This window comes from Bidens hawaiensis, unplaced genomic scaffold (assembly GCF_021521415.1).
Source record: "Bidens hawaiensis isolate Kalapana, Puna unplaced genomic scaffold, B.hawaiensis_p1.1 tig00001016_1, whole genome shotgun sequence".
Classification (NCBI taxonomy): Eukaryota; Viridiplantae; Streptophyta; class Magnoliopsida; order Asterales; family Asteraceae; genus Bidens; species Bidens hawaiensis.
In genome coordinates this window covers 1800941-1821289 of record NW_027491059.1, presented here as the reverse complement: position 1 = coordinate 1821289, position 20349 = coordinate 1800941, and the positions used below count along the sequence as shown (strand labels likewise).

The 20349-nt window shown below is 36.4% G+C and overlaps 1 protein-coding gene and 1 pseudogene across 1 annotated transcript; both read left to right on the top strand.

Moving 5' to 3' along the window:
* The first annotated feature begins 13562 nt into the window (after nt 1–13562).
* Nucleotides 13563–15468, top strand: LOC143550516 (putative pectate lyase 5; annotated as a pseudogene).
* Nucleotides 15469–16878: 1410 nt separating this feature from the next.
* On the top strand, nt 16879–19523 carry LOC143551543 (D-cysteine desulfhydrase 2, mitochondrial-like). The gene is made up of 6 exons (XM_077041951.1): nt 16879–17181; nt 17758–17800; nt 18362–18688; nt 18784–18913; nt 18998–19153; nt 19274–19523. The coding sequence occupies exons 1-6, from the start codon at nt 16888–16890 to the stop codon at nt 19488–19490; spliced, it is 1167 nt and encodes a 388-aa protein (XP_076898066.1). The 5' UTR covers nt 16879–16887; the 3' UTR covers nt 19491–19523.
* Nucleotides 19524–20349: the final 826 nt, after the last annotated feature.

The window sequence follows — 20349 nt, the reverse complement described above, 5'->3', positions numbered from 1 at the left end:
ATGTAGTGATTTTTTGTAAATTATAAGGTGAAGAGAAAACTGTAATGATAAAATGATAAAAAAAATATTATTTAATTGAACAGGAGATATAAATATAATGTTTTTTAATGTAATTATAGAGATTGAAATTAGGGATAGGTTAAGAATGCTCTTACTAATCTAGAAAAACAAGATTCAAGAAAATGATTCATTTTAAACATAACCTTTACATTAGTAAAAGTGTAAGAATGCGATTGCATATGCATGCGTCGGTAATGGTTTTTTGAGCTAAAGGTCTCATTAGGAACGATCTATTTATTTCTAGGGATAGAGGTGATAGTTACTCTCACCCACTCTTCTCAAACGATACCAATAATTATGCTATAGGTGAGATTTTATAATATGTATGTTTCTCTGTTTTTATTGCATATAAACAAATTTCATAATTTCAAATCAAAATCATAGAAACTAATAGCGATAATGGTTCATTAGTAAAGGTTAAGCCTTTAAAACACATGGATTTAAAGGTTTTGAATTCAAGTCTCACGTGCTATGAAGATTAAAATAAATTCGTCATTCCAAGTAATTGAAGATGAATAGATCACTGTTTCAAGAAAAGTTTAGAAAAACTAAGATTTATATTTTATTTCGGATATAGATAATTGACATTTTATAGAGTTATAAATAAACTAACTGTACTACAAGAATCGATGGATCAAATAATCATGCTTTAGGTAGTGTTTGGTACTTAGAAATTACATACATCACTGAATTAATCATTGTATAAGAATGAAAAATTGGTGTTTGGTTGGTCAGTGGAATAGTTACGACGATTACATAAGGAATCTCATTTCATCAAAACCATTCATTCGAACTTCTGTTTTTTTTTTCTTTTTCGTTTCGTTCTCCTTCACCCTACTTTCTCAACACACCACTTGACCACTGTCGCCACCAGCACCATCACTACTGCCGCCGCCGCAATTGCACTTTTTTATTTTGGTAAATTTTCTTAATTTTGAGGTAAGAGTATTTTTGTCATTTGCATTTCATTCTCACGTTTTTTAGCCTACCAAACAACGTAATGTAATGATTCATGTCATTTCAGTAGGTTAACCAAACAATATAACGGAATGGCACTGCATTTCCTTTACACTCTATTATCCCATACCAAGCCGACTCTTATTAAGCTTAGAATGAATAATCTATGTAACCACAAATATTTAAAGATAAACTTACTAGATTGAGAAACTTGTTTTAACTTTATGCATATATGAGAATTTTGTGACCGTATGTCCCGTATTGTACTTTAATAAAAATGCATTTAATTTTATTTTAGTGGTCAACATTGCGGTTTGATGTGCACAGTGTTATAGTTGTTGATGTGTTAAAGAGTCTAGTACTAGTTATTTAATTTCATTTAATTTCTTAGTAAATTACATTTTACATTTCTATGTTTGGGCAGTTCAAATTTTATTCTATTTTTCTTATAGTTTTGTGTTTACTATTCTGAGAAATTTAAGGTAATCAATTGGTATTAATATTTAGACAAACTTTATTGTTTCAGTTTTGTGATAAATAATATTTACAAATAATCTTTATTTATAAACCTACAAATTCTAGTTTAATAACAGTCTTTACAAGACTAAACTAGGAAAAAATTAACTAAAAGCTCAATCTCTATCAAGTTGGTCTTGGGATTGAGTTCATTAATCTATCTAAGTTGACCTCGTGATTGAGTTCGTCAATTTCTCTTCCGAATTGATAGCTTGTTACTTAAATCTCGCCTAATTTTGTTGATTTTACTTTATGACTGTCAAAGTATATTAGGTTTTCTTTTTTTTTTTTGAGTTTTTTACCAAATAGTGTACTTGGTAAAATTATTTACCAATATAGCGTAGTTTTAAACATATTTACCAAAATAGGTATTTTTAATAGGGCCCACACCCATTTCATCTTCTTCCCTCTAACCATACTTTCTCTCTCTCTCCCTCCCTCTCTCTCTCTCTCTCTCTCTCTCCACACTTTTAGCTTCTTGTTGTTGTTGACGTCTAAAGTGTGGAGGTCTCTGAGCTCTGATAATGACGCCGAAATAGTGTCTGTGAGGGGTTGTTGGTGGTGATGGCCGATTTGCGACGGGATGAATCCGGTGACGAGTGCAGGGTAAGAATATCTGAGTCAACTCGGTGAGTTGGTAGAGTCCGGTCACCTCTATAATTTTATAATGTTTTTTAAAGTGGTTGTGAGTGAAGGGGAGAGAAAAGGTAATGATAAAAGTATAAAATATATTATTTAATTGAAAATGAAAGTGAAAATATAGTGTTTTTAATGAGGAGGAAGAGAGACGTGACTCTTAAGTGATGACTTACGACGGGGCATGTGATGTAGGAAAAGTAATGGCAAGGGTTTGAAATGAAGTTCGACATGGAGAAGAATATTCCTCGGTGGTTTACGTCGGTGAGGGTGTACTTGTACTTGATTTGGTGAAGTGCGTTGAGATCGATGACGGAGAGTTGTTGTTGTGATGCGGGAGATATGGAGAGAAGTGTTAGCGGCAGAGGGAGATGCCGGAGGAGGAGGACTAGCGGCAGATGGTGACTGAACACAGAGTTGACCGGAGACCATTGACGATGTGAGTTGATCGTGGTGGAACAAGAAGATGATAATGATAGATTAGGGTTAGGGTTTGTTTTTTATTAATCTTTCCACCATGGCATCATGTATTTCCGGCGGAGGTATCGGTGGCCGTTGGAGATGATTGATGGTCTATATAGAGTGTAGAGAGAGAGAAAATATTGTTAGAAGGAAGAAGATGAAGTGGGTGTGGGTTCTATTAAAAATACTCATTTTGGTAAATATGTTTAAAACTACACTATATTGGTAAAAAATTTATCAAGTATACTAATTTGGTAAAAAACTCTTTTTTTTTTTTCTGCAAAATCACAATTTTCAATCGTATTATTCTCCTGTAGTTCAATCATGATGTTTGTTTGCAAACACAAAGTTGGGATCCATCGAGATACCAGTGTTTAGGCTCGGAACCATGGTTGATTACGCTCCATTAGCAATGATAAGATATGTGCTTCTTGTGCCAATGATCATGATAAAGATAAACCCCATAACTTGTTAATTTTAATATTGTGCATCATATTTAATTGGTTCATATTCCGTTCCTTGTTCCAAAAGCAGTAATCGGTGTTTGGTTTCGTTTGCAGATTGATGTTCAATCCATATAAAAATACAATTTTCGACTATGTAGGAGGAATCAAGGATATTAAAAAACAGCCAAAGTATGCATTCATCATTTAAACATAAGTGTATTCTTTAATTGACGTGCAACATTCTCTTATTAATATAATTTTGTTTCATCCTGCCGGGTTCTCATTCGTCGAAAGGATTGCGGTGAGTTTTTTTTTTAATTTTGATTTAATTTAATTTTTAATAATAATTTTTACTGATCCTGCATCCTAAACCTTTAATTTTTAATTTATTTATTTTTTTAATTTTTGATTTAATTTAATTTTTAATAACGCTATGTTCCCGAGTTCATTTAGTGAGAGAGAAGAAAGGAAAGAAAATTAAAAGAGAAAAGAAAGAAAAAGATGTGATTTTATTTTGTGTTCCCGAGTTTAATGAAAAGAAAAGAAGAGAAAAGAAAATTAAACATTTTATGTATTCCTGAGTTTGGAAGGAAAGAAAAGAAAGTTAAAGTTTTACTATTATACCATTTAAGTTAAATTATAATAAAAAAATACATGTTATAACATTACGTGCATACCGTTTCCAACCATGATCCATGAACTCAAAAGTGATCAGATTACTTTTGTATCCGAACCAATATTTCAATTCAAGTTTGACTATCAAAAAGTCAACACATCTCTTATGGCCACAATTGATCGATCATCTTCCAGTTAATAATTACCAATCTGTATATAACTGTATTGAAGGATACTTTGTAACCATCAAAGCCTGTCTAAAAACTACCAATTAATAAATATAAATATATAAAAATCAATTAATAAATAGTAAACAAGCGGAGCTCGAGCTTAAAAATCTACTCACGAGCCGGGCTTGAGCTTTTAAAATAGAGCTCGAAACGAGCCGAGCTTGAGCTCGAGCTCTGTGTAAGTTAAACGAGCCGAGCTCAAGGACTCAGCTTGGCTCGTTTGCACTCCTACCCTTAACCCGTTATCAAAACTCAAAGTGCCTAAACTACTATAAATAATTTATAGAAGTACAACATCCAACACGAAAACCTAAATCAAATGCTAGTCTAGTGGCTGCATAAAGTTATACAAACTTACTTGCAGAACAACTAATGAAGGACACCTCAGCTTTCCTAGCTACAGCCGCCGCCAGCAGATGTTATTTATCCCAAAACCGTTAATTGCCCTTGACATCACAGTTGACTAAATCCTAGTCAAACTACCGAATCACAACTTAAATTAGTAAAAATATCAATTTTATGCAGCAATATTGGTAAAAATCGCTATAAAATATGATATTCAAATGCAACAAATATGGTAAAAATCCGATCTGTTGACTATGTTTTAGTCAAGCTGCATAAACTTTGTGCGCAAAACTAAACCCAATTACAAACAGCTGATGCATATATTCCATTTATGCTCCTAGTTGCAAATCAAATTGAGGTCACAGAATGAATAAACAACATCATGCTCAATAACACGCCTCAGGCAAACATAACGTCATTTCAGTTAACATAATAATAATTTAAACGAGACTTAACATTAGAATTATACACCAACGCTGAAAACTTGAGGCCTGACTTACACCGGCCCGATTAAACCTGATGCAATAAACCAAAGAAACATTTAAATCGAATGTAGAATCGTTCGGTTAGCGTTCAAACCCCCAAAAACCCGACCCGTTAACCGAAACTCGATTAAGTAACCTAATTACTAACAAAAATTAACATTCTCAGTCTCATATTACAGTACTGAATTAATAAACATCTATTAGTAACAAAACATAACAGAATTAAAGCTAAAACACACTATGCACCTGAGAATCACCATATCTGTAACAAATAATAACCAATAACAGTAGCTGAAAACACAAATTCATAAAAAAAAAACAAAAATAACAAAACAACAAGCTCTTTTCTATAATTCGAGCTCGACTCATAAGTTGTTTGTTCAAGATCAGCAACGAAATAGTCACTGAAACAACATCTACGCACATGTGAACTTTAGTGATAAAAAACACACATGTGGAAGCTGTGAATCGCAGGCTCAACAACGGTGGAAGCAAGAGAAAGGGATAACTGCGACATATGGGAGAGTTAATGGAAGTTCAGTTGAAGATATGGCGGGCTGTGGGAAATAATCCCACCATTTTGTTGAAGAGGGTAAAAATGGAATTGATAAATGAATGTGATCTTACAACTTTTTCTTTCTCTACAAGTGGAAAGAAAGAAATCAAAGCAATTATTATTATGATTGTAACGGATGAAAGTGCGAACCAGAGTCGATTGAGAAGAGGTTAGGTTATGAGGAAGCAATCAACCACGAAACAGATATTTGCGATGGTCGGCTAGCGGTGGACTTGCTTTCGATGATCGACGAGTAGAGTCCCCCTTAACAAATGCTTAAGCGGATTCGGTCGGTATCAATCATGTTCATAACGTTATGCAAAAGTCGGTTGGTATCGGGTTACGGAACCAGAACTAAACAAAAATATAACTTCGTCAAGCTCAAACACAACAAACTAAATATATTTAAATAAAACTTGCGTTGCGACGGTGAACCAACATGAAATCAGTATGTATTAGCACTGAATCGCAAACATAAGTTAGTAGGCTCCAACAAAAAAAATAACATAAAAGTTAGTATTTAAAAAGAAAAAAACGATTGAGGTGGCAACACCACATCACAGCCACATGGTCCAATTGATTTTTTACGATACCGACCATATCTTTTAATAAAAAAATATAATTTAACAACAAAGAATGCATTTTATATCGTTATAAAACAAAAAAGATAGTAGTAGGGCGAAGCTAAACAAACACGCGATATCAAATCAAGTTCGCACATGAGAGCTTGTCACGTCATATGGGCCATGGGCAAAAAATGGTCATTGGGTCGTATGACTTTGTAAGCGGTCACATTCATCATTCTTTGTCGGTCGAACTCATGAGTGAATTGCAAATTTTGACTGTTGCGTGCACGGCATGAAATATCCAATCATAAGTGATATACATTCTTACTCTTCTAATATGGACTCTGTTTCTCTCACACATAAATTGGATCATAAGGTCTTTCTCTTTGTGTGCATGTGAGACGAGGCTAACGGGTGCAAACTTAATCATACATCTAAGTCGAATATCCCAATCAACGTTTGCTTATTCACCGTCGTTACAAAAAGCCTCAAGTGTTACTCGTAGACTTCGTATCAACATTATTGTTAAGTCAGAACTCACAATACGAGAATAGTTTTTTTTTATGTATCTACAATTTAGCATGTGCTAAGGGGCAAAGTGCCCACGCAACCTATATGAAATTATGAACTATGAAGAAAATCTAAACTTACGGGACCACCTTACATGATGTTAGAAGTTAATGGGCTAATGGGCACGGTTAAGTCTGTTAATATATTACAATTATACATTACATGGTATTCATATAAGTCCTATAACTTCTATGTTGTAATGCAATTTTAGAGATTGTTTTTGGAAGAAATAATGTTGTTAATACTGATTTAATCGTTTTTAATAATAATAATAAAAAAGTTATTGTAGGTCCCGAAACCGAATCCGACAACGAACGGCTTTGTTTTTGATAAACTCTCGAGACGGGTGCGGTAAATCAAACGACCGAACATAAATAATATAAAGATAAAATAAATGAACGATCTCGTTGTCGGTTAAAGATTTGATATATTAAACACGAACCGATCCACCCAAGGTGAGCTCCCCTTGGGTGGATGACTTACACCATACAAACACACACATAATAAAAACATTGAAGTCCTATTTATAGCTAAACAAACATTCTAACATTCTAGAAGCTTTCTCGTTAAACTTGAATGCGTGTCAAAGTTCTCGTCTTGTGTCCGGATTTCTCGCCCACTTTAATTATTATCTTGACCGTAAATATATAACGGGTTTCATACTTTGATATCGCAAGTCATATTTTTTTGGCCTTACAATCACCCCTTTGACTTGTGATCTCAAAACATCATCGAATCCGTGTCTCTCATTTTTCGTAAATCAACCCGATAACCGAAACTTCTTCAATCACCCCCTCAAGGTATGATCCACCTAATTCATTCATGAAGACGTTCTCGCTTCTTTATCCATCTCGGATCTTAAGCAATATAGGTTCAGAAGAGCTTGACGAAATATCAGGAACAACGATCAAATGACAAAGCTTATTATTTCCGTGAATGAAATTATTTAAGTAACTCACCCCTAATAAATAAGTACCCCAGATACTCGTATCCCACATTTTCAGGGTGAGAGCTTAAACAATTTAATTACCTGTTAAATCCAACTTTTTCAAAAATTATCACCTTAATAAATAAGCATCTCGGATGCTCGTAGCCCACGTTTTCAGGATCCAATTCTCAAACGCCTTGAAACTAATATATAAATAATATGCTTTGAACACAGTTCAATAATGACGAAAACCCAATCAAGTTTGACTTTCTCCAGTTTGTTCAACCCGATCTATAATTTTTCTTTTTTTTTTTCGGCCCAACACAAATTCCACTAAAACTAATTCATATCGGTAGACATAAAAAAAATATAGGTTACTAGCCCAAAGCATGATTTTAGAAACCATACCAGCCCATAATAACCCACACCAAAATTTGTGAACATGAGAATTCTCATCCAGAACCCTAGCCGTAACCTCACATCTACCATACATCATCATCTACATCATCATCATCATCATATAATCAATAAACTTTCTTTCACCATAGCTGGTCGTCGCCACCTTACTCCATCATCCAGAAAACACCGCAACCGTATGCCGCCGCTGCCGGAAGTATGGCAGCGGCTCCAGCTCTTTGTTCTTCGCCGGAAAATATGAGTGTTATGAAAAGGGGTTACCGGAATCGAGGGTAGTGGTAGAGAAGATTGTGATGATGGAATGGTGAAGCTTATGTAGGGACGTAGTTGGGCTCAAAACCGGTGGTGGCGACGGAAACCCGGATTTCACCGGAAGCTATACCAGGTTGACGGAGTTTGGTTGTACAGAACCCGATCCACAATGGGACTGCATCTTCTTTCTTCTAAACTTGTGACCACCTTCGCTGTTAGAACCAGAAACCGTTGGACTTCATCGGAGACCGGCCGGAAGTGGTGGTCGGCCCCACCTTCTTTCTCACCAAATTTCTCTCAACAATCACTTACACACACAACTGTGTGTATCAAGAACAACCAAAGAAAAACATCCCCAGATCTTAAACAAAACTCATCCAAATCTTCAAAAAAAAAATTTTAACTTCATAAAAATCACCAAGCGAACCTTTAAACAGGGCTGAAAATCCAGATCTACGAACCCGAGACGAACTTCAAACACATTTATTTTCTCAGATCTTTAAACTTTATTTCCAAACTTCTAACTTTATTTTTAAAACTTCAACGGAATTAACATCTCGGTTCGGGTAATAGCGGAAATAGAACCCCGAATATCAAGAACAAAGTTGAATCATAAGATTTGACCCGCTCTGATACCAATTGTAGGTCCCGAAACCGTCGGATCCGACAACGAACGGCTTTGTTCTTGATAAACTCTCGAGACGGGTGCGGTAAATCAAACGACCGAACATAAATAATATAAAGATAAAATAAATGAACGATCTCGTTGTCGGTTAAAAATTTGATATATTAAACACGAACCGACCCACCCAAGGTGAGCTCCCCTTGGGTGGATGACTTACACCATACAAACACACACATAATAAAAACATTGAAGTCCTATTTATAGCTAAACAAACATTCTCACATTCTGGAAGCTTTCTCGTTAAACTTGAACGCGTGTCGAAGTTCTCGTCTTGTGTCCGGATTTTTCGTCCACTTTAATTATTATCTTGACCGTAAATATATAACGGGTTTTATACTTTAATATCGCAAGTCATATTTTTTTTGGCCTTACAGTTATATTTTATGAGTTCTTAAAAATTAGAAGGCCCACTATACAATTATAAGCTGAATTGCTAAAGATTATTAAGTAAATATATGAAATGGTTATAAAATCATGCATTGGCATGAATACTATATCTCTATGACTCTTTAAACAAAAGTCTGTATTAAGTTTTCTAAAAACGTTAAGCATGTGCGAATCATTTTTGTTGTATGAATCGAATATGTGAACTTTTGGAATGAGAGACTTGGTTGTATCCTTTTTAAATGGCGAGGGAATAGAGTTTAATTCGGATCCCCACTCGTATCCTTTGGAATGAGAAACTTAGTTGTGATCTCCACATTTATCACATTTAAAAGTAAAAGTTGTAATCGTCCATCGCATTAGTTGAATTTATGGTAACCCGTCTAGGGCAACAGAACTATCAAACGTGACGAATTTGAGAAAGAGCATGCACCTTATACACCTTATGTAAGATTGTTATAAAGGTTAAAGCTATTAATAAATGGTCACTGATATAGCTGATATTATAAAATTTAGTTACATATATGATCACATTAATAAAGTTTAAAAAAATGTGTATGAATTCTCCCTTTAGTTTTTCTTGTCACTTTCAAGTTTAATGCCAAACAATAATTAAAGAGTTGCTTTCAATATACATTATTGTAAAGACCATTTTCGATCAACTAACATTTTTAGATATAAATAACTTATAAGTCATAATTTACTCTAAAACTAAGGGTTTATTAAGTTATGTATCAAAACCAAAACACATACATATGTTCATGAAAAGATTGCTTTAAACTTTATTATCTTTAATATACAGATCAAGTAGTTAACGATGCAGCATTAGTGTGGCACAACTAAAACAATTATAAAAATATAATTCTCTAACAAAAACAGATAAATCATATCCCTATTCATACAGTCTCTACGAAAATTTATACACTAAACAAATACTTTTTCCAGTTTATAATATTGTTAATTGTAGGGGTATGGTACTAAACCCGGCTTACGACTTTAATTTATTATGTTTGGCTTATTTTATTATATGGACTAATACAATATTATTGGGCTGAGGGGGTTTTGTGGAGGTAACCCTAACTGGGCTAGGCCCATTAGGGTACCATGATGGTGGCCATGAGGCTCCCTATATAAGGAGGTCTCCACCTCCTTATTAAAGGGGGTTCTCAATAAGAGCCACCACCATAACCATTTTTGTGTCTGTAAACAAGAGATCCTCGAGATTTCTTAGCAGTCACCTCCACACCCCCAAAAACCATTGCAGATCTGAGCGGAGGAGAGCGAGATTTGGTTACATCATCCCGTAGAAGACGATCCGAGCTATACCCGGTGCGTTTCGTGTTTCTTCATTGGCGTCATCCGTGGGACATGAAAACGAACCTCATCTTTGACTCTCTCTTTTTGACTTCTAGATCTGTTTTTGGAAGAACAAGAGGGTGAAATAAATTTGAAAACCTTTTCAGATCTGATAATTTTTCAGATACCATCCGAATCTAGTAGTTTTTCTGAACTAGATCTGTGACGGTTTTAACTAGATCTCACAATAACGTCCAGATCTACTTTATTTTGGTGGCCTAAAATTCTCACGGTGCGAGATCTGCATTTTTTCCGGCAATACAGCCAAGATCCGGCTCAGAAATCTTCATATAAGAGTTCATCCGGCAAAAAATCGAAGCTTGTAGATCTGCTACGTTTTTTATAAAAAAAAAAAATTTGATGAAAAAATGGGTGGTTCACGTTTGACAGTGTACAATAGTACATAAAAGATGATGACATTGTCTTTTGTCCAGCATGAGGAGGCATTAATATTAATGTCACAGGTGGGTCCAGTTTCCAATTTTCTTATCATCATCCAAAAATTTCATTGAAAAACCAATCACCAGAAAAAACAAAACATGGCGGGCAATTAGAGTCCACGCCGCCTCCTGCTCCGGCAAGCAAGCCACAAGTTGTGATGATCACCGTGGCACAACGCTCCGCCACCGCGCATGCGCTCGCCGTGGTTCAATACAATGCCAACATTCATGCGCGCCACGACAAGTGAACCTCGCCACCGCGTAATGTCATTGCGCCACCACGCGTACACGCCACCGCGGATAACCATCTGGCCACCATGGTGCATGCCACCATGCATGAGTTCCACCGCTATGAAGCAGCAGCGCGCCATCACGCATGCGCGCTGGCGCCGAGCACCGCACCACCGCGATCCAACACCTCGCCACCGTGCATGCGCATCGCTAAACAACACACAGCCATCATACTTGCGGATCACCACTACGCAATCACGTCACAAAAGAACACTGCGCCACATGCGTGGGCGCCGTCACGGAACAACACCGCGTCATTATGGATGGGCGCCTCCAAAAATTTGGTTTCTTGCATCCGCATCACTCTTCAAGTGGGAAGACATGAAGGCCGCTATCACGAAGACCACCATGCTTGTTATTTGTAATCCGTTCACGGCGTGTCAACCGCTTTCTCATGCGCGTAGGCGGACAAAAACAGGCACGACGGATTAACACCCGCCACCGCGGATCACATACACACTAGCATACCAACAGCGCCACTGTAACGCAACAACGCCACTATAGCAGGGTGGAATACAAGCCACGTCGCATGCGCGCCACCGCGGATCAACATTCTGCCACCGCAGTCGCAGATCAACCCTTCCGCCATTCTACATGCGCACCGCCATGATGCTTTGCGCGCAGTCGCGTATCACATTCCACCAACTTGATCCGGTGGGTAAAACTCCGCCGTCACGGAACGCATGCGACCTTCTTGAAGTTCAACGCTAACTCCGGCAATTACGAACTCCATGCAACCATCCCAAATGTTCAAAATGGTGACAGGAACGTGCAGAGGCAAAAAGATTTAAAAGAGGAAGGAATTATTTCCAATTTTTCATAACAGCCCCTCATCCGCCCATGTGATTAAAACTTTATTAACAAGTTTATTATTACAAGTTTAATGCTCCTAACATTATTTAGTAGCAATGAATTGGGGGACTATCGTGGTATACCATCACTACATTATCGCGATGGAAGACATCCGAATCTTAGGTCGGGAGCCTAATAATATCCCACATGGCCACGCGCCAAACATAAAGGTCGGGAGCCTAATAATATCCCAAACGGCCACGCGCCAAACATAAAGGTCGGGAGCCTAATAATATCCCACATGGCCACGCGCCAAACATAAAGGTCGGGAGCCTAATAATATCCCACATGGCCACGCGCCAAACATAAAGGTCGGGAGCCTAATAATATCCCACATGGCCACGCGCCAAACATAAAGATCGGGAGCCTAATAATATCCCAAACGGCCACGCGCCAACGTAGGTTGGGCACACCTCATAATTTGCCCGAGGATGGGAACCTTGTAATACATCCACTTTTAGTTGATATGTTTTTGCAGGTTCGGCTACGAGTCGCACAAGTACCTATGACATTATTATTATTATCTGGCCGTTTGTGCCTCCATTATTATTTTGAAGACAAGCCGGGATAGTCATCCTGCGTAGAAGAGACCCTTGTGGGCCAGTCATTATCATCATATTATAGCTCATAAGCCGCAACTCGCGCATGCTTCATTATTTTATAGCTCGTAAGTCGCCTCGCGCGCAAGCTTCATTATTTTTATAGCTCGTAAGCTGCCTCGCGCGCAAGTTGCATTACATTATTATCGAGATGCGCACTCTATCTTTTATCAGGCCCCGCGCCACTATTGTTATGATGCGTGCTATATCTTATTCATGCCAGTGCACCATTATTATCATAAGGATCACAACATGTCACCATCATGGAGAAAACCTCTCAAAACTCAAAGACAATAAAGACAAGGCCGAAGAAAGGGGAAAAAACCGCCTCATATCCTAACACACCTTATGAAGTCCAGCGCTCCACCTAAACGCTTGCACGCCTAGGAGCAACACTGGACTTGGGGGGCTTGTAGGGGTATGGTACTAAACCCGGCTTACGACCTTAATTTATTATGTTTGGCTTATTTTATTATATGGACTAATACAATATTATTGGGCTGAGGGGGTTTGTGGAGGTAACCCTAACTGGGCTAGGCCCATTAGGGTACCATGATGGTGGCCATGAGGCTCCCTATATAAGGAGGTCTCCACCTCCTTATTAAAGGGGGTTCTCAATAAGAGCCACCACCATAACCATTTTTGTGTCTGTAAACAAGAGATCCTCGAGATTTCTTAGCAGTCACCTCCACACCCCCAAAAACCATTGCAGATCTGAGCGGAGGAGAGCGAGATTTGGTTACATCATCCCGTAGAAGACGATCCGAGCTATACCCGGTACGTTTCGTGTTTCTTCATTAATAATATTTATTGAGAATGGTTATTATTGTATGCGTGAAAGTGCATGTGCCTTTGAATGCACACTCAAGATTCAGTATTAATAATCTCGTTCACTACTCACCTTTGACACATACTATTTTCTTTCTTTGAATCTCTCAAGAAGGAAGAACATGGGGTTGATAATCTGTTTAGCTCTCATTCTTGCTTTTCTTACCCCTATTTCCACCTTATCTTCACATGTACAAGATCCTAAGCTTGTAGTGCATCATTTTCATAGGTAAACCTTGGATAACTTAAGCTACTTCTTTTTATATTTAGCTTGTGTTCATGTTTTTAGTTTTCATCAAAGAATGTTTATTTAAATAATGTACGAACCATGGGAGGGTCATGAGGGTCCATCGACCATGTGTTGGCTAAAATTTGTTTATTTGATGTGAAAATTGTTGGTTTTTTAGGAAAATGTGAGTTTGATTCTTCAAATTGTAAAAACTTAATTTTTGTAGAAAAAAAATGTTATTTTTAGTGAACGAATATTGATTTTTTAGATGAAAACATTAACATTTTAATTAGTGACACCTATACTCATAAATATTTGTTTGTGGCAATGCAGGAGTATAAACGAATCTAGGAGAAATATGGGATTTTTCTTATGTGGGACAGGAAATCCGATTGATGATTGTTGGCGACGTGACAAGAATTGGGAAAACCACCGTCAACGGTTAGCCGACTGTGCAATTGGATTTGGCAAGCAGACGATTGGAGGATGTGATGGTAAAATATATGTTGTGACGGATTCTAAAAATGATGATCCGGTTAACCCTAAACAAGGAACATTAAGATATGGTGTGATCCAAGAAGAACCATTATGGATCATATTTGCACATGACATGACTATTAAACTTAAACAAGAATTCATGATGAACTCATTCAAGACCATCGATGGTCGTGGTGCCAATGTTCATATAGCCGGTGGACCATGCATCACCATCCAATATTCAACAAACATCATCATACATGGAGTCAACATACATGATTGTAAGCAAGGTGGGAATGCCGATGTTCGTGACTCGCCTGACCACTATGGGCGGCGAACAATATCAGACGGTGATGGGATCTCTATTTTCGGTGGAAGTCATATATGGGTGGATCATTGTTCATTGTCTAATTGTCATGACGGCTTGATTGATGCCACATATGGATCTACAGTCATCACAATATCCAATAATTACATGACACATCATGATAAGGTCATGCTATTAGGGCATAGTGATAGTTTAACTCAAGACAAAAACATGCAAGTCACCACTGCATTTAACCATTTTGGTGAAGGTCTTGTTCAAAGGATGCTAAGGCAAGTCCCACATACATACATACATAGTAGGGTGACGACTCATTACTCGAGATAAGAAAATAATTAGTTTTTGGGTTGTCTATACAGAGTTCACATCATTAAAAGGTTGATGCATCTAACCCGTTTATTAAACGAGTTATGTTTGGATTGGGTTATATATAAACAAGTCAATTTGACAACCCCTTCAAGTTAAGAGTCAACAAATAAAAAATCTATAATTTACAAACCTGTTCTTTTTATGAATATAGATGTAGGCATGGATATTTCCATGTGGTGAACAATGACTATACTCATTGGGAAATGTATGCAATTGGAGGAAGTGCTTCACCAACCATCAATAGTCTAAGGGAATAGATTTCTAGCTCTTAATTCTCATGATGTCAAAGAGGTGAGAGTTGGTACATATGTATAAGAAGAAGTTACAATCATCTTATATGGTTCTAAATTTGTTATGTTGTGTCTAGGTGAAAAAGCGGAAGGAAGCATCTGAGGATGAGTGGAAAAGCTGGAATTGGCGTTCGGAAGGCGACGTCATGTTAATTGGTGCATACTTCACGCCATCTGGTAAAGGAGATTCCAAGAGTTATGCAAGAGCATCGAGCCTGAGCGTAAGATCATCTTCCCTCGTGGGCTCAATCACAGCTAATGCAGGTGTGCTCCGATGCAAGCGAGGCTTTAGGTGTTATTAGTCCAAATGTTATTTTGATTTATTTTTTTCAAGTCACACAAGATGAAAAAAGAGAATATATATTCTAGTTAGCATATTTCTTTATATTCACATGAAGAAATTGCTATTAGGGAGTTCATTTATTTGTTAACATTACTTTTCACATTTTTAGATGGTATAATTATTTAATGCATATAGTATACATACTCTATGGGTTTGGTTAAGGGTGTTTGAGATTGTTTTTTAAAATCTGATTATTTCTATGTATCATGTAATATAAAATGCTAGTTTTTGAACTCGTGTATTACACTGTTTACACATAATTTGTCAAATGATAAAAATAAATAAGATCCGTTATTATAATTGTGATTCTTAAAATATCTACGAATTAATTTAATGTACAAAGTAAAACTTATGGCGGGCTCGAAATGAAGTTGTTTTTCAAATAGAAGTTAGTAGAAAAGACCTTAGTTTCGACAATCTTCTTGTTTATTCGTTTTCATGGATTACAAATAGAGATAGTAAAAATACTATTAGTTTGACCGAGTGACTTAAAAATCCCCTTCTTATAATGTAACTTTTTTGTTTTTGTTCTAGCTTTTGCTAATTTTGGTTTAATAAAAGTTGTTCCTAAAAAAAATAAGTAAAACTTATGAATTATATATATTTTTTTAGTTCATGACTTATGAAACGTATCTTTTTCATGTTTCACCATATGTACTACACATGATATAAAATATGAATTTAAAGGTAGTTCGGTTAGTTTATTTTTTTTTGTTAAGAAAAGTGTTTCGGTTCGGTTCGTTTATTTTTGCTAAAAAAATGGCTCGGATCATTTATTTTTGTTAAAAAAAGTGGTTTGATTTGTTTGTTTTTTAAGCAGTTCGGTTCGTTTATTTTTGTTAAAAAATGTGGTTCGGTTCTTTTATTTTTGTTAAAAAAGTAGTTCGGTTTGCTTATTTTTGTTAAAAAAACTAGTTCAAATCGTTTAATTTTGTTAAAAAAAGTAGTTTGGTTCGTTTACTTTTATTAAAAACTAGTTTGACTCATTTAGTTTTTGACCTACGGGTTAAGTACATGAGAAATAAAAAAAATTACTATGTTATCCCTTAGTTAATGGAAAAACAAACTGAAAATGATTTTGAAAACGTTATGTGTTTGATTTGTAAGAAATAAAAAAAAAATAAAAAAAATACTTAAAAAAACACATAACATTACATAATCCAGTCACTTAAAACGTTAGATTTGTTGCGAACTTTCACAGCTTACAATGAAGTTCATCGTTCAACGAAACCCTCAAATTTCATCTGTCAGACACCAATTCCACTCAATTACTCATCAGGTCCGTACGCCATCACTCTCATTCTATCCGATTAACCTCCAAACTCACAACTAACGAGCTTATGCTGCTTTATAGGTCACCTGTAGTAGTGAAGACTTTATGCTTAAAATATTAAACAGGAGATGGGCATTAATGAATCCAGATACCAAAATCCACCAAATTAGGGTTTCTAATATGCAAACTCAACATCATTTAGGGCAATTTGGTAAAACCACATTTTCCAACAATCCACATCCTTGTTTGGGGGAGAATGTAAGGAAATGGGATAATGACGAGTCGTCGTCGTTTTATATCATTCGTGATGATTTGTTGCATCCGCTGGTGAACGGTAACAAGGCGAGGAAACTTGATGCATTGCTTCCGCTTGTAGAAGATTGTTCAGGAACCGATGTGGTAGAATAAGTCGATAACTATAGCGTTCTTTGTCAGGGCGTCGCTGTGAAAATTTTTTAGGCCGAAGGCAAAGAAAAAAATAAATTTGGGCCATAAATTAGTTGAGTAACTGGGATTAAACATTAAGAATACATTTTTTTTTCAAAAAAAAAAAAATATATATTTTTTTTAAATCGGGCCTATTGGGGTTGAAGATTATTCAGGAACCGATGACGTACGATAAGTCGATAACTATAACGTTCTTTGTCAAGGCCGTCTTCGATAATCGTTAAAATTTTTTAGGCCGAAGGCGAAAAAAAATTTGGGCCATAAGTTAGTTAAGTAACTGGGTTTATACATTAAGAAATAAGAATACATATTTTTTTTTCCAAAAAAAAAATATATAATTTTCTTTTTTTTTTAAATCGGGCCTATTGGGGTGTTGGGCCGGTGTCCATCGACCATCCGACCCTGCCTCATAGCCGGCTCTGTTCTTCGTTCAATTGCTTGTACGGGTGCGTACGTTGTGTATGTGTAATGTGTGTAAAATGTTATTAGGAATGATGACTTGAGGTTCCAATTACACCGTTTTTATAGGTTACATGTGGAGGTTGCCAAAGTGCACACGCTGCAGCTGTTGGTATGCATACATATATTACTTGAGGCTTTTTAGAGTAGGGGTGCAAACGTGCTAAGCTGCTCACGAGCTACTCAAGCTCGGACGGATAAAAAGCTCAAAACGAGCCGAGCTTTTTCAAGCTGAAGCGGAGCAGAGTGTCAAATAAAGCTCGTTTAGTTATCGAGCCTGAGCTTGAGCCTTGTGTATTTTTAAGTTTTACCTGTTTTGGACTTCTATGTATTAAATTAACACTTAACAGGCTAGCTTTGGCTCTTTTTAGGTGCTAAACGAGCTTGAGCTGAGCTTAGGCTCGTTTAAGGTTTTTCTCAAAATATATAAAAATAATAAAAAATGTATATAAATTAATTAATAAATAGTAAATGAACCGAGCCAGATCTTGAAATAAAGCGCATGAGCCGAACTCGAGTTATAGAAAAAGAGCTTCAAATGAGCGTGAGCCTAGTCGAGTTCCGGCTCAGCTCGTTTACATCCCTAAATTTTAGAGCCGGGGGGGGGGGGGGGGGTTTGGATTACGCCTATCTTAAAGGCCAGTTCATGATATTCTGTTTGTGTGTTTGTCAGCTGTTTCATGTGCAGAAAGGGGACTGAAGGCGCATTTGCTTTTACGTGGAGAACAACCTCAAATTCTAACAGGGTACAATTTAATCTCCAAGTTATATGGAAATGTGACATATGTTCCAAGATCTATATATGCTAACAGGGAAGAAATGTTATCATCACATGCCAATTCAATAGGCGGTGGTGTACACCTTGATGACTTACTTAAAGCTTCTTCAAATCACAACTCTATGAGGTCAAATTTTCTAGATATAGACGATGAACGGTCTTCAAATTCAAAAAAGACAGTAATCGTTAATGAAGGTGCAGGCGATGCCATTGCATTGCCAGGTAAGCTTCAAGCCCACTAGTTATTTATAAAATGAATATAAAAAATGGCTTGATTTGGTTTTATAGGTTTCGACTGACTATATTAATCTTTATAGGCTTGATTCGCCTTGTACAATACTTGTCACAAGATCATATACTTGGAAAAGACCAGCATCTGAAAATTATTGTGGATGCGGGAACTGGCACGACAGCTGTTGGTTTAGGAATCGGGGCCTTATGTTTAGGGTATGTGCTCATTACGCAAAATGTTTATATAATTATTGTAAAGAATTAATTGGAATATTAACAAATGCTTCTGTTTTGTACTAGACTCCCCTGGGAAGTAACTGCGGTGATGCTGGCTGACACCGTTGAAGGGTACAAAAAAAAGGAACAAAGTTTAATGTCCGAGTTATGCCAATGTTTTGACTTGCCTATGATGCATAATGGACTCGTAAATTGGGTAGAACGTCAGCATCCAAGAAAGTAAGTCTTTATTGTATCTGATTATCGAAAGCATAATTAGATCATAAGCTCTTAATAATGTTAATAAAGGTGACATTTTTTCTCATAAAGTTGGAATCTTTTCTATGGCTTAAAATACAGATTTGGGAATGTGTTGAAAGGGGAAATAGAAGCATGCCAACAAGTAGCTCAAGAAACAGGTGTGTTAGTGGATCCGATATATACTTTGGCTGGATGGGAGTTAGCGTGTCGACTTAGTCAACAGGAAAGAAAAGGTGGTGCAAAAGTAGTGATGCTGCACACCGGCGGTACACTTGGCATGTTCGGTTTAGCTCAGCGATACATGTCTTACTTTTAAAATTGTGGTCTTCAAACATGTATGTCACATTAACAACAATTATTTTCTTTTTTATGACATATATAACATTTTGATTATGTATTTATTATTAACAGTGCTTCAAATTATACTTCTCATAATGGTGTAGTTAGCATATCATAAACAAAAAATACACGATCGCATTCGAGATTTGTTGTTTGATTTGAAGATGGGATGCTCAAATTGGGAATGCTCGAGAGAGTCGGATGGTGATGATGAAATAGTTGGGGTTTTGTGCATCATGAATATGGACATGAAGCAAACTATAGTTATGGAAGATGGTTTTGCAACAGATCAAAACTATAAGTGATATTGGAGGTAGGGTTTGTGATATTGGTTAGATTCACTATTGAAGATCTTGGAGGTATGGTGTCTCTATATCCTATCATCTCGAGACCCTGCCAATATATTATATAGAGTGAGATTCTACTGAGCATGGTTGTTGTATATTGGGTGTTTGAAAGAGTTTTATATAATATAACGTAGTAAGAAAATACGTAGCTTCTAGTTAAAATTATACGGGTAACTTTATCATCAAAGTGCATGTGCCAAATTGACAACAAAACATAATGGTCATATGTTTTCTTCTAGGCTTCTAACCACCATGTTATAGACGCAACATATATAAAACTTAAATCAAAAAACATGTTAGGGTATGTTTGGTTAGAGGTAATGGAATGAAGAGAGAATGGAATGGGAGAAGGAATAGAATGGACAAGGGAATGAAATAGATCATTACCACTCCTTTTCCTTGTTTAATTAACCTGTGGAAATGAAATCAATTATTAATGTTTGTTATTTGGTATCCCAAAAAATTGTAGAAATGAAATAGAAATAATAA

Excerpts from the sequence above, each read along its gene's own strand:
- LOC143551543 (XM_077041951.1), top strand. The coding sequence starts at position 16,888 with ATGCTTAAAATATTAAACAGGAGATGGGCATTAATGAATCCAGATACC. Across the intron at positions 18,914-18,997 it reads ATCGGGGCCTTATGTTTAGG|ACTCCCCTGGGAAGTAACTG; the intron begins GTATGTGCTCAT and ends GTTTTGTACTAG. Across the intron at positions 19,154-19,273 it reads GAACGTCAGCATCCAAGAAA|ATTTGGGAATGTGTTGAAAG; the intron begins GTAAGTCTTTAT and ends CTTAAAATACAG.